Consider the following 23,643-nt stretch of genomic DNA (forward strand, 5'->3'; position numbering starts at 1 on the left):
ACGTCGTTTCGGTCCTTCCCTTAGCCAAATTAAATCAGCAAAACCAAGTCTCGCGCGCGCCCACGCGGATTCAATCCCGCGTCCTCCGCAGGGCAGCTCTCGCGTGCGATCGCCCGTGCCACACACGCCTTTAACATATATATGCATGCGGTTATATTTAAGCTAACTCGCGACCTAGTTTCGAGAATTACTCCAGCACTTAGAACTTTCGAAAATCGGCACTTGCACCCCCACTTCACAATTACCCCTTATTTCACTTTCACACCATAATTTTCAAAAAATTCACTAAATTAATTTATTTTCTTATTTCCATAAATACTTCCAAATTACTAATAATTACTATTAACACCAATTAAATTAATTAAACCTAAATTTCCTATTTTCTCAAAATTACATAATTAAACATTTTTCTTAATTCTCCAAATACCCAAATAAATTAATATTTTTTTAACCCACAAATATTCAATAATCACTGCAACCACAATAATTAATAATTAATATTTCTCTTAAACCCAAAAATATTTAACAATCAACTTATACGCAATAATTATTGAGTATCAACCATTCACCAAATTATTCAATTTCAATAAATCAATATCACTTCAAATGTAAAATTTAGCAATTATTAATTATTCCCAACTAAATTAATAATCATTTATTTAATTCTCAAATTTTGAATTATTACACTGGATATTAAGAAATAAGCGTTTATGTAGCTATACAACTCATATAAAAAACTTTCAAAGAAAATAATTATTATAAATCCCCCTTTTCTGAAAGTAAGTCAATTATTAAATAGGTAGACATTTCTCTTATTCTTGAACCTTCTCCTTTTCTTTGGAGGTACTCGAGCTACCTCACATGTTGAATAGTTGGTTATAATCGTTAGGCTCACTAGTAGTTATTTTCAATGTTAGCTTAATTTTAGTTTGTGTTGTTTTGACAAAAAATTGTTTGTACTTGAGAGTTAAACTTGTATGATTTTGTTAATGGTGAACACTATGTCATCAATTTGTTTTAACTTAATTTTGTTTTGTATTGACAATTTATTTCGTGAAAAATAGTCACGATCAAACCTTGCCATAATTTTTTGAACTTGCAATTTTGAACCAATTATTATAGTTATTATTTACTTAATAAAAATGCAATAAAGGTTTTGCAAAATGTACCCCCCCAAAAAAATAACTAAAGTTAAGGATAAATCAATGTTAATTTATTTTCACTTAATATTTTCATGTAAAAAATTTCCTGATTTTAAACACTTTTTCTCATTTTCTAAACACTAATAGAAAACGTTTTCCACAAGTAAATAGCCCTTTAGTTCTTATTCAAGAGCTTTGACTTTCTTTCTCAAAAGATTTCTTTTTCAAACTTTCCTTTTTCAGAGTCTTCAACCAACTCAATAAAAGTATCATACAATTCATTCAAAGTAAATTTAGAATGACAGAAATTAGAAAATTTAGAACATATCTCATCTTCCACTTTAGCCATGAGGCATCAGTTGACCATTTCTTGGTCACTTAAAGAGTTTCACTTGAGCAGTCTTCGTCACTTCATATAGCTAACACCTTTTTCTTTACCTTCCTGGCATGCTTCTTTATGTTAGGACACTTTGTCCTTATATAACTAAATTGTTAGGATTAAACTAATAATCCTAAATAGTAAAATAATAATAATAAAAGCAAGCACGAAGAACACATGAGATTTATAGTGGTTCACTCTCAATGTGAGAGCTACATCCATTTGCCACCGTTGCAAGATTTTTCACCATAACCAAATTAGAGATTACAAGAGAATACCCACTTATACTCTTTAAGAACCATCATAATATAAGTAAGATTTTTCACTATAACCAAATTTGAGATTACAAGAGAATACCCACTTATACTCTCTAAGAACCATCATAATAAGTAAAAATTAGGGTAACAAAAAAACATGTGTGAAAAATCAAAACTATTCATATTATAAAATTGTATACTAAATTTCACCCAAGAGGCTCTGCCCCCTACAATCCTCAAGATAAGGGTTTATCACCCCCTTTCAACCCCTAGGTTAACTTTATCATGGAGGTCGATCCATGTACTAACTCTGTGTAGGAGCAATGTGTGCCAATGTGATAATTAGGCTCTGCACATTAACATGAAATTTTTGCATTCAAATGACTTAATCTCATTTGTGCCCCCCCCCCCCCAAAAAAAAAAAAAAAAAAACAAAAACAAAAAATTGCTTGTGTTTTTTCTCTTCTTGCATTTTTCCTTTGGCTAAAATCTTCCCAATAACTTGTTGAATTTCCTTGTGGAAAGGGCTATATCTTTATTTTCATCATTCCTTTTTTCCTCACTTTGATCCTTTTCAACTTTAAGTGTCAGTTCTTCTTTTTCTTTGACTCTTCCACTTCTTCCCTCTTATTATGATTTCATTTCATGAGTCATCAAAAGGCACAGAAATTCATCAAATGATAGAGTATTCAAATCTTTTGCCTTTTGAATTGTTGTCACCCTTAAGATTCCATATGCTTGACAAGCTTCTAAGGATCTTCCTTACTCTTTCTTCATTTGAATATACCTTCCAAAAGACTTCTAGGTTAGTGGTGCTATCATTGAATCTTGTGAGCATCTCTTTGATGGTCTCTTTATCCTTCATAAAGAAGAGCTCGTGGTCAGGAGTAAGCAAGTTAGTTTTTGTCTACTTCACTTGATTTATGTTCCTTCATGTGTGACTTCCAATTTGTCCCAAATGTCCTTGGCTATCTTGCATGTAGATACTTCATTGAATTCTTCCAGGCTTAATGAACAAAATAGGATGTTCATTACCTTTGCATTAAGCTCATAATTCCTTTGATCCTCTTCACTCCATTCATTGATATTCTTCATTAAGGGTATTTTCACTCCATTAAGTATGACTTTCAAGATTTTTGCATCTTGTATTAAGTAGCAAAAGATCATTTTCTTCTAATAGCCATAGTTGGTTCTGTCAAAGTAGCGTGGCCTCATGGTACTTTGCCTTTTGGCTTGTCGAGCTCCAATAATATGTGCCATTGATAGAATCCTCCTTAAGCTGTGAAATCACAAGAGACAAGAAAATTTTAGAGTAGTTCGACTATTTCTCAGTCTATATCCATTACTCTAACTCTCAGTTAGAAAATTTTAAATTCACTAGAGATAATTTGAATAAATATAATTTCTAACAATCCACGCTAACCTTCTAACACGCCTAACTTCAAGTTTCAAGATTAATGAAATGAAACATGCAACTCTCAACATAAATCTCATGAAGGTTGAAAATAATATTTTATAGAAAATAAACTAAGTTTTGTGAGAGAAAATATCAATCTGAAAGTTTTTCACTAAATAAACTAGTTGACAGACTCAGAGAAGAAGTCGACAATTTTGAAAAACCAATCGTATACATATGGAATAGATGGGGAGTTTTTCACTAAATCTGAAAGTTTCAACATTTTTTCTTTCTCAAATCTTTTTTTCTCTCCTTTTTTTTTTTTTTGAAAATCAAACAACTGGTATTTACAGCTTTTGAATTTTTTTTTTCATTTAATATAGCCGTTAATAATTTTCTGATTGAAATAGTTGACAATTTCAGTATAATAGTCTATGGTTTATTTTTAATTTTTTTTAAAAATAGTAGACGATTTATTTTGAAATTTTAAAAAACTAGTCAGACAATTTTTTAAATTTAAAAATTAATTAACAAATTAGTTCTAGAGCATTGATCCAAAAGATATGCACTAAACCGGTCAACTTGTTTTAAGAAGCAGTTGATAGTTTTGAAAGACCAGTCGAAAAACTTAGATAAGAAATGGACAATTCTAAAAAAATTAGCTGATGGACATATATAATAGATCAATAGTTTTTCATTAAATTTAATATTTAAATAACTTTTACTCTATTTTAGAACTACTTTCTTTGTCTTTTAAGAACTTTGATAATATTTCATAATCCCCACGATTTAATTGATTTAAAAGACAAGATCATAACCATTTTTAAGAAGCATTCAAAATAATTTGAGAAGCACTTATTTCAAAATCATTGAGGAGAAACTCTATGTGATTTATTAATATGCGCAAACGATTTTCCTTATTTGCATGGATCTCTCTCCATTTAAGTAAGAGCCCCCACTTGAGTCTTTACGATTTGTATAAGGAATTGGTGGGATCTGATTAGTGAATTTAAGGCATAAATAAACCCTAATAACTTTGGATTAAGGAAGATTAATTAAGGAAATGGGATGAATTTAAATCCTAATGACTTTGGATCTGATTAGTGAACTTAAGTCATAATGGGCTAAATTTAAATTAATCATCATAAGTCACATCACCAAATCTAAAAAATCCCATAAATTATGGTAGAAACTTCCAAATCAAAGATACAATCCAACCGACAAAAGAAAAGGGGACACCGCAGGATCAGGAAGAAAAAGAAGAAAAAAAGATTGATTGGGATCTGAATTTGATCGCATTCATACGAGAGCGTTTGGCCAATCATTGATGATTTAAATAATGTTCTTTTATATATGAATTAAGTCGTTTTCACATTCTTAGCAACAAAACTTTTTCACGTAAAATATTATTAGTAAAATAATGCAATGACATATCGTGACAATTAATACAATAATTATTGTTTAAATACAATAATTAAAATTTAATAATTATTTGTATTAATTGTCAATCATTGTTGTTTAAATACAATCATTATTGTTTAAATACAATAATTAAAATTTGTATTAAGAAAAGAGTTTTGAAAATTGGCGAAACCTAGTGGAAAAACAAAACTTGTCTGGGAGAGTGTCAGGAAATGCTCAATCCATTATTCGAGAGAACTATCTAGGAGAAGTTGATTGTTCATGGGAAGCTGGCTCAGGGCAAAGTAGTTGCAAGACAAAAGCAGGTTAGAGGCACACTAGGATTTCTCTCGTGCGGTCTTTTTATTACTTAAATTAGAAGAAATCATGGTGAAGTAAAGATGTAAGTGGAATGCAAGTGAAGGGCGTCCAGGAGAAATCAGGTTGTGCAAGTGGTTGGATTGAAAGGCTTGGAAGAAACCCTCTAACGTGAAAGGTCGAGGGGCATTTATAGCCTAAGGTCATGATTGGGACATGTGACAAGCATACATAGGAAACATGGTGCTCTTCTGCTCACAAGATGCAACATTATCCTAATCACACATGGTTGTCCTAGAGTTTGAAAGAGGGTCTAGTGAGAACCCTTCTAGAGGAATGGTCCCCCAAAGACAAGAGAGCCTGTGCTCAAGCATGCCATGTTGTCTAAGACAACGTGAGGTAAAATTGTTCAAGAGAAAGTTCTTTCGGGTTCTTTCTTGAGAGGTTGGCTCGACCAAGTGGATTATGGCATGTGTGTTGTTCCTTTTAGAGAATGTCGCTTGGAAAAATTATCTGTGAGGTCGTCTGGGCAGAGCCGACCCTGGCCCAGGGCTACCAAGGCTACAACCCGGGGCCCACGACTGAGGGGGGCACAAAGTTTTTTTTTTTTTTTAGAGTAGTGCTACATTCCTTATCTTCTAAATTTTAATATTTCCCCTTCCCCCACTCATTCTTTCTCACAGACTCTCTCCCTCTCAGCTCTCCCTCTCACGAGGCCCCCCATTTTTCTCACCCATTATTCCCCCCTTATTTTTTTTTCTCTCTCTCTCTCTCACATTACTCTCTTCCTTTTGCCTATTTTTTCCCTCTCTCTTTCTTTCTCTCATGAACACCCCATATCTATCTCATTAATTAAACACATCTAATTAATTTTTCATTAATTAAACAAATCTAATTAACTCTCATCTCTTTATCTTATTAATTAAATACATTAAATTAATTAAATATTTAAATTATAAAATTAAATAATAATATATTTATAATACATGTTCTCTATTAGTGATATTAAATTTTTGTAACTTAATAAATTAAATTATTTGATCAATCTTCATTTGATACTATATTTTACTCTATTATTTTAGAACAAATAAATTACATATTTGAAAAAAAGTTTTAATGAGACTTCAAAATATGTTCTTTATCTTTTGTAAATTCTTATAATTTTAATAAAATTAATTAGTTGATAATTTTTATTTTTTTTTATTTAATTTATATAAAAGGGCACACTTGAGAGAAAATTTGCCTTGGGCCTTAGAAAATTTAGGATCGACTCTGCCTCTGGGAGAACTTCTTTTCCCGGGAGAAGACGTTCTTCTCTCAGGTATGATATTTTCTCCGGGATAAACACAAATTTGATCTGTTTTCCCAAATTTTGCCTTTTTTTTTTTTTACTTTTTTTGGTATAAAACTTCTAATACTTGACAATTAACTTAAACTTATATCAGTGATGTGTGCTCAACTCCTAATTTTTAGGTATCAAAAGGAGACAAGTTAGTGGACACAAAAAACAAATGTCCATAAAGTTAGTTTTTTAAATAAAAATAATAAATTACATAATTAAACGGGAGATAATTTGATGAATGATTGCATGTTTGTGTAAAATCATGGATAGTTGTAATAATATAATTGTACATTTAAAACGTTATTACAAGTATAGAAATTTTTTTTTTTTTATTTCATTTTGCTTGATACTTATATTTAGTTGACCATTCTAGTTTCAAATCAAAGCTTTGCCATTGCTTGGGAGATGTAAAAGTAATTTCTATTTATATATTGACATCAATCACATTAATAATGTTTTAAAAATTCAAATTACTCAAAACTTTGTTACATTATATATTTTTTAGTAATAAGTTGTTGACTTTTTGAGAAGGTAAAATCTTCTTTTGAGGTGCTACTAGAAGCCTAAAAAATGGGCTTGAAAATCTACTTAAATTGTTCTATTGACCTTCACAGGCAAGCGCATTTGGTCTAATTTAGAAAAAAAGCATCTCTATTCAAATAAGAGGTGCTTTGTATAGATGTGTCAGCTTTCCTTAATTAATTGCATATTGTTGTGACTGACAAATTAAGTATAAGTCCAAGACAAGTTCAAGAGGAAGGAGTATTAAAAATCTTTCCGTTAATTTTTGGGAGATTCTTTTGGAGGCATTTTGTGGGTAAGTATAGGAGATTGAGTTTCTCCCAAATCTTAAAAATACAATTTCAAGGAAATCTTTTAGTTATGACCCATTAAAAATACATTAACTTACGTTTAAAATTTTTACTTAGAGATTAAAAATAAATAATCTCTAAAAACATAAATTCTCCTTCATATATCAATCTTGACCCTTATAAATATAGAATCATTCTTTCGGTTGAAATTTTCAAAATTTTTTATATAAGTTAGTTGGATATTTCTTTATTTTTTTGGTTGAGACTTACTTAAGAATCAAGAGCCCGAGACACCCTGTGCCTCTTACCATTTTCTATTTTACAAATATCTTTAAAATTAAAAGATGAAAACGGACGTTTTTTCATAATTATAAATTTATTGTTTTATTACAAAAACAACACATATATTTTAACTTTTATCTTTTTTTTTTCAAACAAATCCTAGCTTTTCTTTTCCATTTTATTTACTATTTATATTGCCATTTGAATCAACAAGATCATGACGAATTTCATGTTTTTGCTGGTCCATGTGGAAATAGCCGTGATATGAATCGCTGAGCGGGCACCATTAAATTTAATGCAAACGGCCAATTGGCCAATGGATGGTGCAGACAGCATTTGCAACACTTGGGACGTTGTGACGAGGATGGTGAATAAACAAATCAGAAATGGGGATCTTCATTTGATGCGGTTGGTATGAGCCATGGCGCAAATAAATATGCAGATTTCATGCTTTTGGCAAATCCATCTTCTTCTGATCGGCGAGCAGAGTCGGGTTTGGCTACCTTTCTCTCTTTATTCTCTCTATCTCATGGTTCTCTCGCAGAGATTTCGTTAAATATATATGGATGGATGTGTCAATGCAGTTTAAACAGTAAAGAAAAAGATGTGGTTGAAGTGTGGTTTAAAATATTTACGCCCATAAGGTGTTTGATTAATTTCCTTAGGAGCACATCGTCACTAACAATCCAGTGCTAGCTAGATAGTGAGCTTGAGTTTGCGTGTACTTGAAATGCATACATGGCTTACAGAATTGGAATGGGTGCTTAAACTCATATCGTCGCATCCATACTTCATATAATGATTACATATAATTTAGAAATAGAAATCTAATATTGGAATGCATGCATGAGGATCAGATGGCTCTTTTCAAATGACTAATCTGAAACTTTGTAGTATGATCGGATGGTGGAATTTACGAATGATCTGAAACTTTGTAGTATGAGGATCAGACGACTCTCTCTCTCTCTGTATTTCTATCTTTAAAATTTAGTTGTTAAAAGTTGAGTGAAGTTACCTCTCCTTAACTTATAATGTTTACATTCATTCACAAATCGTTGAGTTCTTTCATGCAGCTTAGTCATGGCTGATGCAGTTTTCAAGACCCTTCTCAAGAGCGAGGCTCTTCAAAAGGTTTAATCTCTGTTTTTACCATTGTCTTCTCGCGGCATTTTCCTATCCTTTTTCTCCGTACCATGGAAACCAATGCAACGATAAGCATTACCATCCTTTATCTTATACATGAGTTCGGTTAATTTTTGTTTATTCCTCTATCCTCTCTGTAATGGCTCTTGTAATATTTTGTTGGGCAAATTACACTAATTAGCAACTCCCAAGGTTACGTAAAATTTAGGAGATTTCCCATGCCATTTAAAATTAAGATAAAATGACCATTTTTTTTTTCATACAATTCTCTCACTATCTCATCTCTCCCTTTTCTCTCTATCATTTAGAAAAATCAAAAAATAAAAAATAAAAAAATATTGGTAATGGTCGCTACCTCATTCTCAAACCCTAGCCATTGTGGGGGTTCTGCCAGCAAACCTAGTGGCCTGGGTTCCAGCGATGAAAAGAGAAGCAGAGGGGAGAGAGAGAGAGAGATGGTTGTATTCAACCTAACCACCACTAGTTGCTTTGAACCCAAACATTGCTAGCGTGAGGGTGAGGGTGGGGGAGGAGGGAGTCAGGTTCTTCCAATCGAAGATCCCAGATCTAGGTTCTTTGATCTGAAGAACCCAAATGTTGGGTTCTTCAAATTGAATAACCTAGTCGTTGTTTTCTTCAAAAATCAAAGAACCAGCATCTCGATCGAGAAGAAGGGAGGTTGGAATTGAGGGAACACGCGGATGTCGACGTTGCCGCCGTCACTGTCATCACCAAAGGAGAGAATGAGGGGGAAAGGGGGGAGAAAAAGACATCAGATAGGATAGAGAGAAGACACAGAAAGAGAGATGCAAATGGAAGGGTATTTTTGGTATTTTGGAAATTTTAATTTTCATCGTTTTAACAGTAAAGGTACCAACTACTACAACTTTTAGACCTCAGCAGTGGTTCCTGCAATTTTTCCAAAAGAGATGGGAGGTCCTCGTCAATTTAACCTAATCTTAGGAGGTGTGTGAGTAATTTACTATTTTCTTCCTTTTGTCAATTGTAATTAATCTGTGCACATGGCGGTTTGTGGGTAACTTAAAAAATAAGCCTCCAGTTGCCAGAACAAGAGTTCCTTCTTCATCAAGCTCTCTCTTTCCCTCCCTCCTTTTGCCGAGTTTTAATCTCCTATCAGTTTATATTGTTTTAGCTCCTCTTTTGATCTACTAGTATTAGCATAGTTGATTTTCTTACAAGTTTTATTCGTTTTATAAATATAAGGAATAGTAATTTGGTAATCCATGATTTGTGAGTTCTTTTGGCTTTGGTTTCGTAATTAAGGGGCGATATTACTAGCACAAAGATTTCAACGTCTTCAACAATTTTTTGAGTCCAAAGTTATCTAAATCTGTTTTCTATGTATTTTTATCTATGTAGGTAATTGTTGTAGATGTTATTAGTCAATTTTTCTGTTTTAGACTTTGTTATTTTTATCACGATGGATGTGTATATATATACACCTAAACTCAATTAATAAACTCATGGCAAACCTTTTATGGTTTTAGGGCCTTTCTTGTGTCAAATAAGTTTTTTTTGTTTCTTTTTCACCACAACTTTCATTCTGCCATGGCCAAAACCACACCATCTGCTGCCAATTCAACCTGTGGAAATTGTAAAAAATAACTCCCCCATAAATACAAAATTTGTTTTTATCCTTTTTTTTACAAAAAAACGTTTTTAGCCCCTCCAAACAAATAATTACAAAAAATAACCACTTTACCGCTTTGAACCATAACCTTTGACTTTTCAACAATCCACTTTTATTAAAAATTAAGAATAAAGACAAAGATAATGAATTTTCAAACTACCCTCAATACAAAAAAAAAAAATAAAAGGGTTAAATTTCTATTTAACCCCCACACAACAGACCCGATAAACCTCCACCCCTTTTAATTATTAAATATATATGTATTATTACATATAAATAAAATTAATTAATAATAATAATTAAAAAAATTTAAATATATATGTATTATTAAATATATAATTGAAAAATTGTTATTCGATGATTATTATTTAATTTTTAAATTGTAATAATAATTGCAAATCATAATTATAATAATATATTTTCAACTATTAAATTATTATTATTTTCTAATAATTACTATTATTTTTTAATTATTATTTTTTTAATATTTTAATAACTGGTTGGGTCTCGAACACATGTTCGGTTCCCCCTAAAAAAATAATTTACTACTAAAGACATTTTTTAATAATTATTATATTTTAAATTTTTAGTGCTAACACACTAATTTGAAAAAAATCAAAAAAATTTAAAAAATTTCATTTTTGGCCTTTACAGACCACAAAACCCGATGGCGAACTTTGTGGCCCACAAAACCCGATAACAAACTTTGTGGGCCACAAAGCCCGATTTTTTTTTTTTTTTTTGTAATGAGATATTTTCAAAGTTGCCCAATAATAGTCTCAAAAAATAAATTATTGTTAAGAAATTACACTTTTGTTCTTGAGTAAATTTATTACCATAGCATTATCTTTGCTTTGTCCAATATTATCTAGAACAATTGATCATGTATTGATTGTGTTGATAGTTGATGGACATTCTCACACAAAGTGAAAAATAATGATGTTTGTTATGATATATACATTCAATTAACCCAATAAACATAAAAAAACATTATTTTAGTGCTAATGGAACATACTAATTTGAAAAAAAAATTAAAAAAATTAAAAAAAATTAATTTCGAGCTTTGTGGGCCACAAAGCCCGATGGGACAAAGCCCGATCGGGCTTCGTGGACCACAAGGCCCGATAGGGGACTTTGTGGGTCACAAAGCCCGATGGGAAACTTTGTTGGCCGCAAAACTTGATTTTTTTTTTTTTTTTTTTGCAATGGGATTTTTTTAAGTTGCCCACTAGTAGTCTAAAAAAATAATTTATTGTTAAGAAATTATACTTTTATTTTTGAGTAAGTTTATTATCATAGCATTATATTTGTTTTGTCCAATATTAGTTAGAACAATTGATCATGTATTAGTTGTGTTGATAATGAATGGACATTCTCACACAAAGTGAAAGATAATGATATTTGTTGGAATATATATATTCAATTAACCCAATAAACGTAAAAAGACATAATTTTAGTACTAATGGAAAACACTAATTTGAAGAAAAAAAATCAAGAAAATTAAAAAAAATTAATTTCGGGCTTTGTGGGCCACAAAACCCGATGGGACAAAGCCCGATCGGGCTTCGTGAACCACAAGGCCCGATGGGGGACTTTGTGAGTCACAAAGTCCGATGGGAGACTTTGTAGGCCATAAAGCCAGATTATTATTATTTTTTTTTTTGTTTTTACAATGGGATTTTTTTAAGTTGTCCAATAATAGTCTCAAAATATAAATTATTGTTAAGAAATTACACTTTTATTCTTGAGTAAGTTTATTATCATAGTATTATATTTGTTTTGTCCAATATTAGTTAGAACAATTGATCATGTATTAGTTGTGTTGATAATGGATGGACATTCTCACACAAAGTGAAAGATAATGATGTTTGTTGGAATATATACATTCAATTAACCCAATAAACGTAAAAAGGCATCATTTTAGTGCTAATGGAACACACTAATTTGAAAAAAAAAATCAAGAAAATTAAAAAAAAATTAATTTCGGGCTTTGTGAACCACAAAACCCGATAGAAGACTTTGTGGGCCACAAAGCCCGATGGGACAAAGCTCGATCGGGCTTTGTGGACCACAAGGCCCAATGGGGGACTTTATGGGTCACAAAGCCCGATGGGAAACTTTGTTGGCCGTAAAGCTTGATTTTTTTTTTTTTTTTTTTTGCAATGAGATTTTTTTAAGTTGCCCACTAGTAGTCTCAAAAAATAAATTATTGTTAAGAAATTACACTTTTATTCTTGAGTAAGTTTATTATCATAGCATTATATTTGTTTTGTCCAATATTAGTTAGAACAATTGATCATGTATTAGTTGTGTTGATAATGAAAGGACATTCTCATACAAAGTGAAAGATAATGATGTTTGTTGGAATATATACATTCAATTAACCCAATAAACGTAAAAAGACATCATTTTAGTGCTAATGGAAAACACTAATTTGAAGAAAAAATCAAGAAAATTAAAAAAAATTAATTTCGGGCTTTGTGGGCCACAAAACCCGATGGGACAAAGCCCGATCGGGCTTCGTGAACCACAAGGCCCGATGGGGGACTTTGTGAGTCACAAAGTCCGATGGGAGACTTTGTAGGCCATAAAGCCAGATTATTATTATTTTTTTTTTTGTTTTTACAATGGGATTTTTTTAAGTTGTCCAATAATAGTCTCAAAATATAAATTATTGTTAAGAAATTATACTTTTATTCTTGAGTAAGTTTATTATCATAGTATTATATTTGTTTTGTCCAATATTAGTTAGAACAATTGATCATGTATTAGTTGTGTTGATAATGGATGGACATTCTCACACAAAGTGAAAGATAATGATGTTTGTTGGAATATATACATTCAATTAACCCAATAAACGTAAAAAGGCATCATTTTAGTGCTAATGGAACACACTAATTTGAAAAAAAAAATCAAGAAAATTAAAAAAAAATTAATTTCGGGCTTTGTGAACCACAAAACCCGATAGAAGACTTTGTGGGCCACAAAGCCCGATGGGACAAAGCTCGATCGGGCTTTGTGGACCACAAGGCCCAATGGGGGACTTTATGGGTCACAAAGCCCGATGGGAAACTTTGTTGGCCGTAAAGCTTGATTTTTTTTTTTTTTTTTTTGCAATGAGATTTTTTTAAGTTGCCCACTAGTAGTCTCAAAAAATAAATTATTGTTAAGAAATTACACTTTTATTCTTGAGTAAGTTTATTATCATAGCATTATATTTGTTTTGTCCAATATTAGTTAGAACAATTGATCATGTATTAGTTGTGTTGATAATGAAAGGACATTCTCATACAAAGTGAAAGATAATGATGTTTGTTGGAATATATACATTCAATTAACCCAATAAACGTAAAAAGACATCATTTTAGTGCTAATGGAACACACTAATTTGAAGAAAAAATCAAGAAAATTAAAAAAAAATTAATTTCGAGCTTTGTGGGCCACAAAGCCCGATAGGGGACTTTGTGGGCCACAAAACCCGATGGGACAAAGCCCGATCGGGCTTCGTGAACCACAAGGCCCGATGGGGGACTTTGTGAGTCACAAAGCCCGATGGGAGACTTTGTAGGCCATAAAGCCAGATTATTATTATTATTTTTTTTTTGTTTTTACAATGGGATTTTTTTAAGTTGTCCAATAATAGTCTCAAAATATAAATTATTGTTAAGAAATTACACTTTTATTCTTGAGTAAGTTTATTATCATAGTATTATATTTGTTTTGTCCAATATTAGTTAGAACAATTGATCATGTATTAGTTGTGTTGATAATGGATGGACATTCTCACACAAAGTGAAAGATAATTATGTTTGTTGGAATATATACATTCAATTAACCCAATAAACGTAAAAAGGCATCATTTTAGTGCTAATGGAACACACTAATTTGAAAAAAAAAATTAAGAAAATTAAAAAAAAAATTAATTTCGGGCTTTGTGAACCACAAAACCCGATGGAAGACTTTGTGGGCCACAAAGCCCGATGGGACAAAGCTCGATCGGGCTTTGTGGACCACAAGGCCCGATGGGGGACTTTATAGGTCACAAAGCCCGATGGGAAACTTTGTTGGCCGTAAAGCTTGATTTTTTTTTTTTTTTTTTTTTTTGCAATGAGATTTTTTTAAGTTGCCCACTAGTAGTCTAAAAAAATAATTTATTGTTAAGAAATTATACTTTTATTCTTGAGTAAGTTTATTATCATAGCATTATATTTGTTTTGTCCAATATTAGTTAGAACAATTGATCATGTATTAGTTGTGTTGATAATGAAAGGACATTCTCATACAAAGTGAAAGATAATGATGTTTGTTGGAATATATACATTCAATTAACCCAATAAACGTAAAAAGACATCATTTTAGTGCTAATGGAACACACTAATTTGAAGAAAAAATCAAGAAAATTAAAAAAAATTAATTTCGGGCTTTGTGGGCCACAAAGCCCGATCTGGTTTCGTGGACCACAAGGACCGATGGGGGACTTTGTGGGTCACAAAGCCCGATGGGAAACTTTGTTGGCCGTAAAGCTTGATTTTTTTTTTTTTTTTGCAATGAGATTTTTTTTAAGTTGCCCACTAGTAGTCTCAAAAAATAAATTATTGTTAAGAAATTACACTTTTATTCTTGAGTAAGTTTATTATCATAGCATTATATTTGTTTTGTCCAATATTAGTTAAAACAATTGATCATGTATTAGTTGTGTTGATAATGGATGGACATTTTCATACAAAGTGAAAGATAATGATGTTTGTTGGAATATATATATTCAATTAACCTAATAAACGTAAAAAGACATCATTTTAGTGTTAATGGAACACACTAATTTGAAGAAAAAAATCAAGAAAATTAAAAAAAAAATTCATTTCGGGCTTTGTGGGCTACAAAGCCCGATGGGGGACTTTGTGGGCCACAAAACCCGATGGGACAAAGCCCGATCGGGCTTCGTGAACCACAAGGCCCGATAGGGGACTTTGTGGGTCGCAAAGCCCGATGTGAGACTTTGTAGGCCATAAAGCCCGTTTTTTTTTTTTTTTTTTTGCAATGGGATTTTTTTAAGTTGTCCAATAATAGTCTTAAAATATAAATTATTGTTAAGAAATTACACTTTTATTCTTGAGTAAGTTTATTATCATAGCATTATATTTGTTTTGTGCAATATTAGTTAGAACAATTGATCATGTATTAGTTGTGTTGATAATGGATCGACATTTTCATACAAAGTGAAAGATAATGATGTTTGTTGGGATATATACATTCAATTAACCCAATAAACGTAAAAAGACATCATTTTAGTGTTAATGGAACACACTAATTTAAAGAAAAAATAAGAAAATTAAAAAAAATTAATTTCGGGCTTTGTGGGCCACAAAGCCCGATGGGGGACTTTGTGGGCCACAAAAGCCGATGGGATAAAGACCGATCGGGCTTCGTGAACCACAAGGCCCGATGGGGGACTTTGTGGGTCACAAAGCCCGATGGGAGACTTTGTAGGCCATAAAGCCAGATTTTTTTTTTTTTTGTTTTTAGAATGGGATTTTTTTAAGTTGTCCAATAATAGTCTCAAAATATAAATTATTGTTAAGAAATTACACTTTTATTCTTGCGTAAGTTTATTATCATAGTATTATATTTGTTTTGTCCAATATTAGTTAGAACAATTGATTATGTATTAGTTGTGTTGATAATGGATGGACATTCTCACACAAAGTGAAAGATAATAATGTTTGTTGTGATATATACATTCAATTAACCCAATAAACATAAAAAGACATCATTTTTGTATTAATGGAACACATTAATTTATAAAAAAAAGTCAAGAAAAATTGAAAAAATTTATTTTTGGGCTTTGTGGGCTAGAAAGCCCGATGGGGGACTTTGTGGGCCACAAAGCCCGATAGGACAAAGCCCGATCGGGCTTCGTGAACCACAAGGCCCGATGGGGGACTTTGTGGGTCACAAAGCCCGATCGGGCTTTGTGGCCCACAAAACCCGATAACGATGTGCAGTTCCGAAAATTTTTTTTATCACCCAAATTAGTACATATTTAGAATGATATCTATCAAAATATGTTCTGTTCACAATTACAATAATTTTACACGACCTTAATAAGCAATGTGAACACAAAAGTTATTTTAAAAAATAAAACAAATACAAATCGAATTGATATCTTGAGATTGAGTGAAATTGTTTGTTGGAGAGAAAAAAACTTGTTGAATGGCGCTGCGATTGATGAAGAAGATTGAATGACTCAACAAGCAAAAAGATTGAATATATAAAGAATTACTGAGTTTTGATAGTTTGATAATGGAGAGAAAGAGACTAACGTGAATGTTGAAAGAGGAGAGAGAAGAAAAGTGATATGAAAGAGATAATGGTATTTTGGTAAAAGAAACTAAGGACAATGTGGGTTTTCTATTTTAAAATCTCATTAAGGGTATTTTTGGTATCTTGCATAAAAGTGGCTATAAGGTGTAATTAGTTTGTTTGAATAGTTAAAAACGTTTTTTTTCTATAAAAAGTACAGAAACGATTTTATACATTTGAATTAGATCAAATATGAATTCCTCCCTCTTTCTTTTGACAATGCTACAAGATTGGTGTTAGCTGCGGTACCCCAATCTTGCGGGGGCATACTAGCACAAATGTCTCAACTTCCACAACAATTTCCTGAGTTCAAAGTTATCTAAATCTATCTATTATGAATTTCTATTTTGTAGATAATTGATGTAGATGTGGTTAGTCATTTTTTTTCTTTTTTAGTCTTTATTATTTCTATCATGATATATATATATATATATATAGCTAAGCTCAATCGAGTGGCCATTTTATTCAACTCATTAAACCTCTTAAATATAGCTGCAAATGCTAGATAATTTTGAAATAGAATTCATTTTATGCATTTTGAAATCACAGGCCCTAGTTTCAGTTATTCATCCTTTAACATCCTAGAGAATCTGATGCATAACTGGACATCACATTAAGCTATATATTGCTGCATTTAAATGCTCAATTGTGAAATCAGTCTGGAGAGCTAACTGTGCCAACTTATTTGTAAGTGAAATTACGACAGTGTGTCCACGTTAGATGGTAAGATAGACAATAGAAAAGAATTAGATGGTTTCAGATTTCAACAAATGCTAAGAAGTTTTTGACGATGATTGGAAGAAAATGGAAGATAACATGCCACATGAATAGATATGTGTATACATATGCATTGTTTTTTATGGATAAAACTTGTTGTTTATATGGTTTTAATTGAATAAAATTCATCTTAGAGAATAGAATGGAAGTACTAAAAAATTTGACAGGTAATAAACCAAGTATCTTGATAGTCCACTTTGTCTCTCAATTGCTGTTTCATTTCTATTTTCCTTTCTAACTGTATTTCTATCTCTTAATTTACACAGATTTTGGCTTTTAAGTCAAAATTCATTTTCTTTTGTGATTATTTTGGCAGTACATCGTGAACACAACTGCATATCCAAGAGAGCACGAACAACTCAAGGGCATAAGAGAAGCAACATTCAAAAAATATGGCCCAAGGTAAGGGTTTGTATATATAAATATTACACTACAAGGAAAATGGGATTTAACAACCGATTTCTAGCTATAAAATAGCGACGAAATTGTGATGGATTACAAAAAATTTTTTTGAGAGAATTAGCAGTGAATTTTAGCGACGGAAAAAAATTCCATAGCTAAAAAAATAAAATAAAAAAATAAAATTATTTTTTAACGACAAAAACAATAATCTGTTGCTAATTTTAGTGACTGAAATAATTTTTCATCGCTAATTTTTAATAATAATAAAAAAACAAAAAAAATTATATAGTGACAGAATTTATTTCTGTCACTAATTTTAGTGACTGAAAATAATTTTCATCGCAAAATTTAAAAATAAAAAATTAATTTTAATATTAATTTTAATAATTAAAATAAAATTTTAATTTTAAATTTTTTGTTATTAAAATTTAGTGATGAAAATAGATTTCTGTCACTAAATTTTATAACAAAAAATTTAAAATTAAAAAATTAAAGTTAGCGACAGATTGTCCAAATCCGTCACTAACATTAATTTTTTAATTTTTTTATTCAATTAATTTATAAATATTTAAATTTGAGATGAATATTTAAATATATAAATATTTAAATTTTATAAAAAATTAAATATACATTTAAACATGAGATTAATATAAAAAAATTAATTTATAAAATTTAAATAAATATATTAATATTAAAAATCATAATATTGCTAAATTCTAACTGTATCAATTAATATATTTTATGTGCATAAAATAAAAATATATTAAATATATAATAATTAATTATTTGTAATATTTAGTAAATGTGTACAAAATGTAAACAAACACTACATTTGACAAATAAATAAAAAGTTTAAAAATCTTAATATTATTTAAAAATCATAATATATGGATGACATTATGTCTTATACTTGATAACAGTGTCATATGTCACTATCTAATATATATATATATAGACATTGTAATACAATTAAATGTACAATTAAATCATTCATAATAAACAATTAGAGAAATGACATCTGTTGATCAAGATAAGAGAGTATCAAGATAATTCAGAATGGTTTTCGAATGAAGATATGGAACAGTTTTTTCCTTTAATAGTTATACTATAAAAAAACTATAGAGGTTAATTTTTATTTTTAAAGTTTAAGTGTTATGTATAAAACATTAATGTTGACAAAAAAAAGAAAGAATATATCTCTTTATTATTTGTACTCTTTAATTTTATCTCTGAGTTATAGATGAAATTCAGTAATCTGGAATGCACTGTATTGATCAAATGGGTTCTGCCATTAGTATTGTTCTACTCTGTAATTGGGAATCCTAAGTGCGATGGAAGTTTTGAATTTTTATTTTTTAATTTTTTTTTGTGAAACTTGAAATTTACCCTAATAATTTATAGATGTTAGGTAGGTTTCGTTTAATATAATTTTTATTTATAAAAAAAAATTAATCTTTTAAGATAACAAACTATTAATAAATAATTCAATATATCAAATTAATTTATTATAATTATTAGATTTATAATATAATTAATTTTTTTTTGATAATTACAATAAGATTTTATTTAAATTATTTAATAATAAAATTTTATTTAAATTACATTATTTTTATCAATTAAATGATTATTTTTATTATTTTTATAAATTATATTATTTTTTATTTAATTAATAAATATTAAAAATAAATAAATGCAAGATGCGGGAAACTCCCCACCTCTTTCTTAGCCAAATCCCCTCTCCCCTTCTCTTCCCCCCCAAAAATCCCTAAGTCTCCAAATCTCCCCCCAAATCCCTAAGTCCTCTCTTCCCCCAAATCTCTAACGCTCTCTAGTTTTCTCTGGCTTCTCGCCCTCTCATCTCGCTCGTTGCCTCGCCCTCGCCCTCGCCCTTGCCCCTGCTTTCGCTCACTGCCTCTCCCTTCCCCCGTTCTCGCTCGCTGCTTCACCCTCGCTCTATTTCGCCTCTCGCTCGCTGTCTCGCTCTCGCTCGTGGCCTCACCCTCGCCATCGCTTTCTCGCCCTCACTTGCTGCATCGCCCTCGCCTCTCGTGCTCGCCCTCATCTCTCGCTTGCTTGCTTTGTCGTTCTCGCTCGCTGCCCCTCACCCTAACCCACGTCTCTCGCTTGCAACCCCTTGCCTTCGCCCTCGCCCTCGCCTTCGCCTTCGCCAAGGTTAAATTACTTTTTATTTTTTATTTTTTGGATATTTATTTTATTTTTTGGATATTTATTTTACTTTTTATTTTTAAAATTTGTTTACAGCTCATGTTAAATTAGTAAATTTATAGCATTTTTAGTATTAGTTTTTTTGTTTAATTTTTTTTATTTTTCTTTCTTTCCAAACAAAAAAAAGAAATTATTTATTTCTTTTATATGTTTTTTCTGTGAAAGAAATGTTCTTTTATTTCTTTCATATGTTTTTGTTTATGTTATTTCATTAAAAAATTATTTGTTATGTTGTTTGCTGCTCATTTATTTTTTATGCTTCTTTCTTTTTTTTTGTGTGTTATTTTATTTATTTATATATTTTATTTATTTTCAATAAATTATTAGAAATGTTTATTAAGATTCTAATTTTATTCTATTTTTTATTATATTTAAAGTTTAAATATTTAAGTATTAATTAATTATCTTCTTTTTTAATAATTTTATTTTTGTCATGATTGTAGTGTTTTTTTCCTAACGTAGTGAAAATATTTTTTTTATTTTTTAATTATTATTATTTTTTATTTTTTATTTATAAATATGCTTTAGCGACAATTTTTTTTAATTTTTAATTTTATAATTTAAAAATAAAAAAATACATTTTATAAAAAAATTTTAAAAATAGCGACGGAATATTCTATCACTAAAATAAATTTTAATTTTTTTATAATTTTTTTTAAAAATAGCAACGAAAATTTCCGTCACTAAATTTAAAAAAAAATACATTTAAATTTCTGTCGCTAATCCATCGCTAAATTGGCGATGGATCTGTCACAAAAAAAGATAGCAACGATTGCTCCAACGATGAAAAAAGTCTGTCGCTAATCCACCGTTAAATTGATTTAGCGACAGATTTTTGGATTTAGCGACAGAAATATTTTGTCACTAAAATCCGAAATTTTTGTAGTGTTATTAGCATCTTCCATCCAAATCATTGAAGCAATGATAAAAGGAATTGTTTCTCAGTAATGCTAATTATGAGGAAGAGACAGAGAAGGAGAGAGAGGAAGAGGGGAATACCCTGGCTAGTTGAAAGAACATATGAGGGTGAATCTTGGTCATAACGCTAAAGTAGTTTTTTTTTACAGAAATGTCCTAAGTTTGGGTTAGGAAATAACCTGTTTTGCAAAATGAGAGTAAAACTACTTAAAAAAAATATCATCCGCCAACCTAATTAGCAAAGTGAGGACCGAAACCTCCAGAAATATTAATATATTCTAAATATATACTACTCCCTGAACTTGTGGACAACTCCTATGATACTTGTAGGAATTTGGTGGCTGACTTATCCGTGGCTGTTAAGTTTTAATTAGAAAATTAGAAAATGTGTGTGGATGGTCCAAAAACGCATTAAACTGTTGAGTTACAAGCATCATTATTTACTATATTAGTCATGATCATAACTCTAGGCCAAATTGGACTGCAACTAGTGATTGCTTACTTGTAGGATTGTGAGAGCTTTATGTGGTCCATGAAGTATTTATATTATGTATATGTATGTATATATAAATATAATATGTTTTGAAAGTTTTATCTTTTCTGTTGATTGACGAGCCCAATTATTGGATAAAAAGTTGGAAAATTTTGAACTGTAGAACGGTGATTATGGTACCACCTGATGAAGGACTACTACTTTCAATGCTTTTGAAAATTATGAATGCAAAGAGGACAATGGAGATTGGGGTTTTCACGGGCTATTCTCTTCTTACTACAGCCCTTGCCTTGCCTGATGATGGCCAGGTAATTGAAACTTCTTTAATTATCTTGTATGCAGCTGCTGGTGACATTGTACGCAGTTGGCCTGTTTTCACTATTTATTAATTAATTTGTTTGGCACTGTTCAGTTAGAACAAGTATATTCGACATAGGAGCCATGCGAGACCAAGTTTTAGTGAGACTGATTAGAAAGCTAAAATGCTGGGAAATTTATAAGAAAAGTTAAAAGACTTAAGAGGGGATATTTTGTCATTCTTGTTATCCTTTAAAGTAGCCACATGTTTTCTTTCTTCTAAAGTTTATGCTTTATTTTACAGGTAGTTGCAATAGACCCCAGTCGAGAAGCATACGAAATTGGACTTCCATTCATTCAGAAGGCTGGCGTGGAGCATAAGATCAACTTCATACAGTCAGAAGCCAATTCAGTTCTGAATGAAATGTTATTAAGTAATGTAAGCTTCACTTGAGACTTTTTATTTGGAATGTTTATGCCAATCACACACGCACGCACGCACACCTGTATGTTAAAATCTGTTTACTACTGCTGCTAGCTAGTTTACTTTAATGCAGGACAAATGCAAAACGGAATTTGACTTTGTGTTTGTGGACGCTGACAAGGACAACTACATTCACTACCATGAGAAACTAATAGAATTGGTGAAGATAGGTGGCGTTATTGCGTATGACAACACCCTGTGGTACTCTACAGTTGGTAGTGAAGAGGAAGAAGTTCCGGAGCATCTCCGAGCAAATAGAAAGGCCATAATGGATCTCAACCATCGACTAGCCCATGATCATCGGATAGAGATCGCGCAGATTTCCATCGCTGATGGTCTCACTCTTTGCAGGCGCGTCGCCTAATGATAAATTGCATGCTGATTGTAGCAATATTAATGGATGTTTTAACTAGGGGTTGGTGTGTGTTAAGAGTACGTACTGACTGCTCTCAATGCATGGAATAAATGTCTGTCCCCCAGGGATGATTCACGATTGCTCTTGTTCTTGTTCTTGGCATGTTGTTTGTTGTTATCTCTCTTAGCCTTTATCTGTCAAGACTGTCAACCTCAAGACCCATTCAAACTTAGCCGTACCAAAATTCCTTCCTTTCTGCAGGACCCCTTCAATTTCCTCAGAACAGGACCTGTCCAACATATTCCTTTATTTTTCCATTATCCTTTAGTTTCGGTTTGTTGTCCTTATTTCTTGAATCCTTACCCTGTGAGTTGTTGGGACTCCTAGTATAAATGGGGAGACAAGTCTTGAATAAAGAGGTAAGCTAAGTTTTCCACTTTATCTCTCAAGTTTACTGGATCAAGCTATCCAATTTAGCCAAAATTCTCTTCACAGCCTACAGCCTGAGCAAAAGATTTTCTACTTCCCATTTTGACTTCACTGTTTGTGACATTATCCTTCCATCTCTTAGGTTGGATAGCAGTTCTTTTCTAATAGCCACGCTTACATGGTTCCCTCACCATACAAGGTTATATAGTTTCTCCACATTAATTTCATGTTGCCACTGAGCTTAATTAATTATTGAAGCGTGCCCAGTCATGATTTTTGTGGTCAAATATTGTTTTAAATGTGTGCATTAATATAAACATACATGGTAAAATATGAATTTTAGATCTTACTAATAGTATTATTATTATAATAGTCATTAACATTATAATATTAATAACAAAAAATATTGGTAAAATAAAAGGTAAACATAATAAAATTAAAATTGACCATAATGTTAACAACACCAATAACAATATTGTATACTTTTTAAAGTTTGACTATACAAATCCATTGGGCCGGGGCCCCAAAGCCTAGCACCGAGCTCGGCTCCTTGCTCCAGCACAAGAGGAACTTATAACGACTGTTCGATCATCTAAAAGGAAGGCAAACATGTCTTGTTGAGAGGTTACTTTGAAGTAGCCGACCTTGAAGTTCTTGTATGAGTTGTCAAAAGTCTTCAACAGCTTCCTCCTTGGCAACCCATTCAAAGAAACTCAGCTACTTTTGCTGATGCCCTTCAACTGGAAGAAGGAAAAGAAGACTCTCGTGCTTACTTCCCG

General features: G+C 31.2%; 1 protein-coding gene across 3 annotated transcripts; it reads left to right on the top strand.

Moving 5' to 3' along the window:
- The first annotated feature begins 7,650 nt into the window (after positions 1–7,650).
- Positions 7,651–22,575, top strand: LOC127810544 (caffeoyl-CoA O-methyltransferase-like). Of its 3 annotated transcripts, none has more exons than XM_052350083.1 (6): positions 7,651–7,822; positions 8,403–8,460; positions 17,577–17,662; positions 21,463–21,607; positions 21,901–22,035; positions 22,139–22,575. In XM_052350083.1, exons 2-6 carry the CDS (start codon positions 8,410–8,412, stop codon positions 22,442–22,444), a joined length of 723 nt encoding a protein of 240 aa, XP_052206043.1. In that variant the 5' UTR covers positions 7,651–7,822; positions 8,403–8,409; the 3' UTR covers positions 22,445–22,575. The 3 variants fall into 3 exon arrangements, with proteins under 3 accessions (XP_052206043.1, XP_052206041.1, XP_052206042.1); XM_052350081.1 differs by lacking the exon at positions 7,651–7,822 and adding an exon at positions 7,855–7,973; XM_052350082.1 differs by lacking the exon at positions 7,651–7,822 and adding an exon at positions 7,874–7,973 and having other exon boundaries at positions 22,154–22,575.
- Positions 22,576–23,643: the final 1,068 nt, after the last annotated feature.

Source organism: Diospyros lotus, chromosome 9 (genome assembly GCF_014633365.1).
Source record: "Diospyros lotus cultivar Yz01 chromosome 9, ASM1463336v1, whole genome shotgun sequence".
Lineage (NCBI taxonomy): Eukaryota > Viridiplantae > Streptophyta > Magnoliopsida > Ericales > Ebenaceae > Diospyros > Diospyros lotus.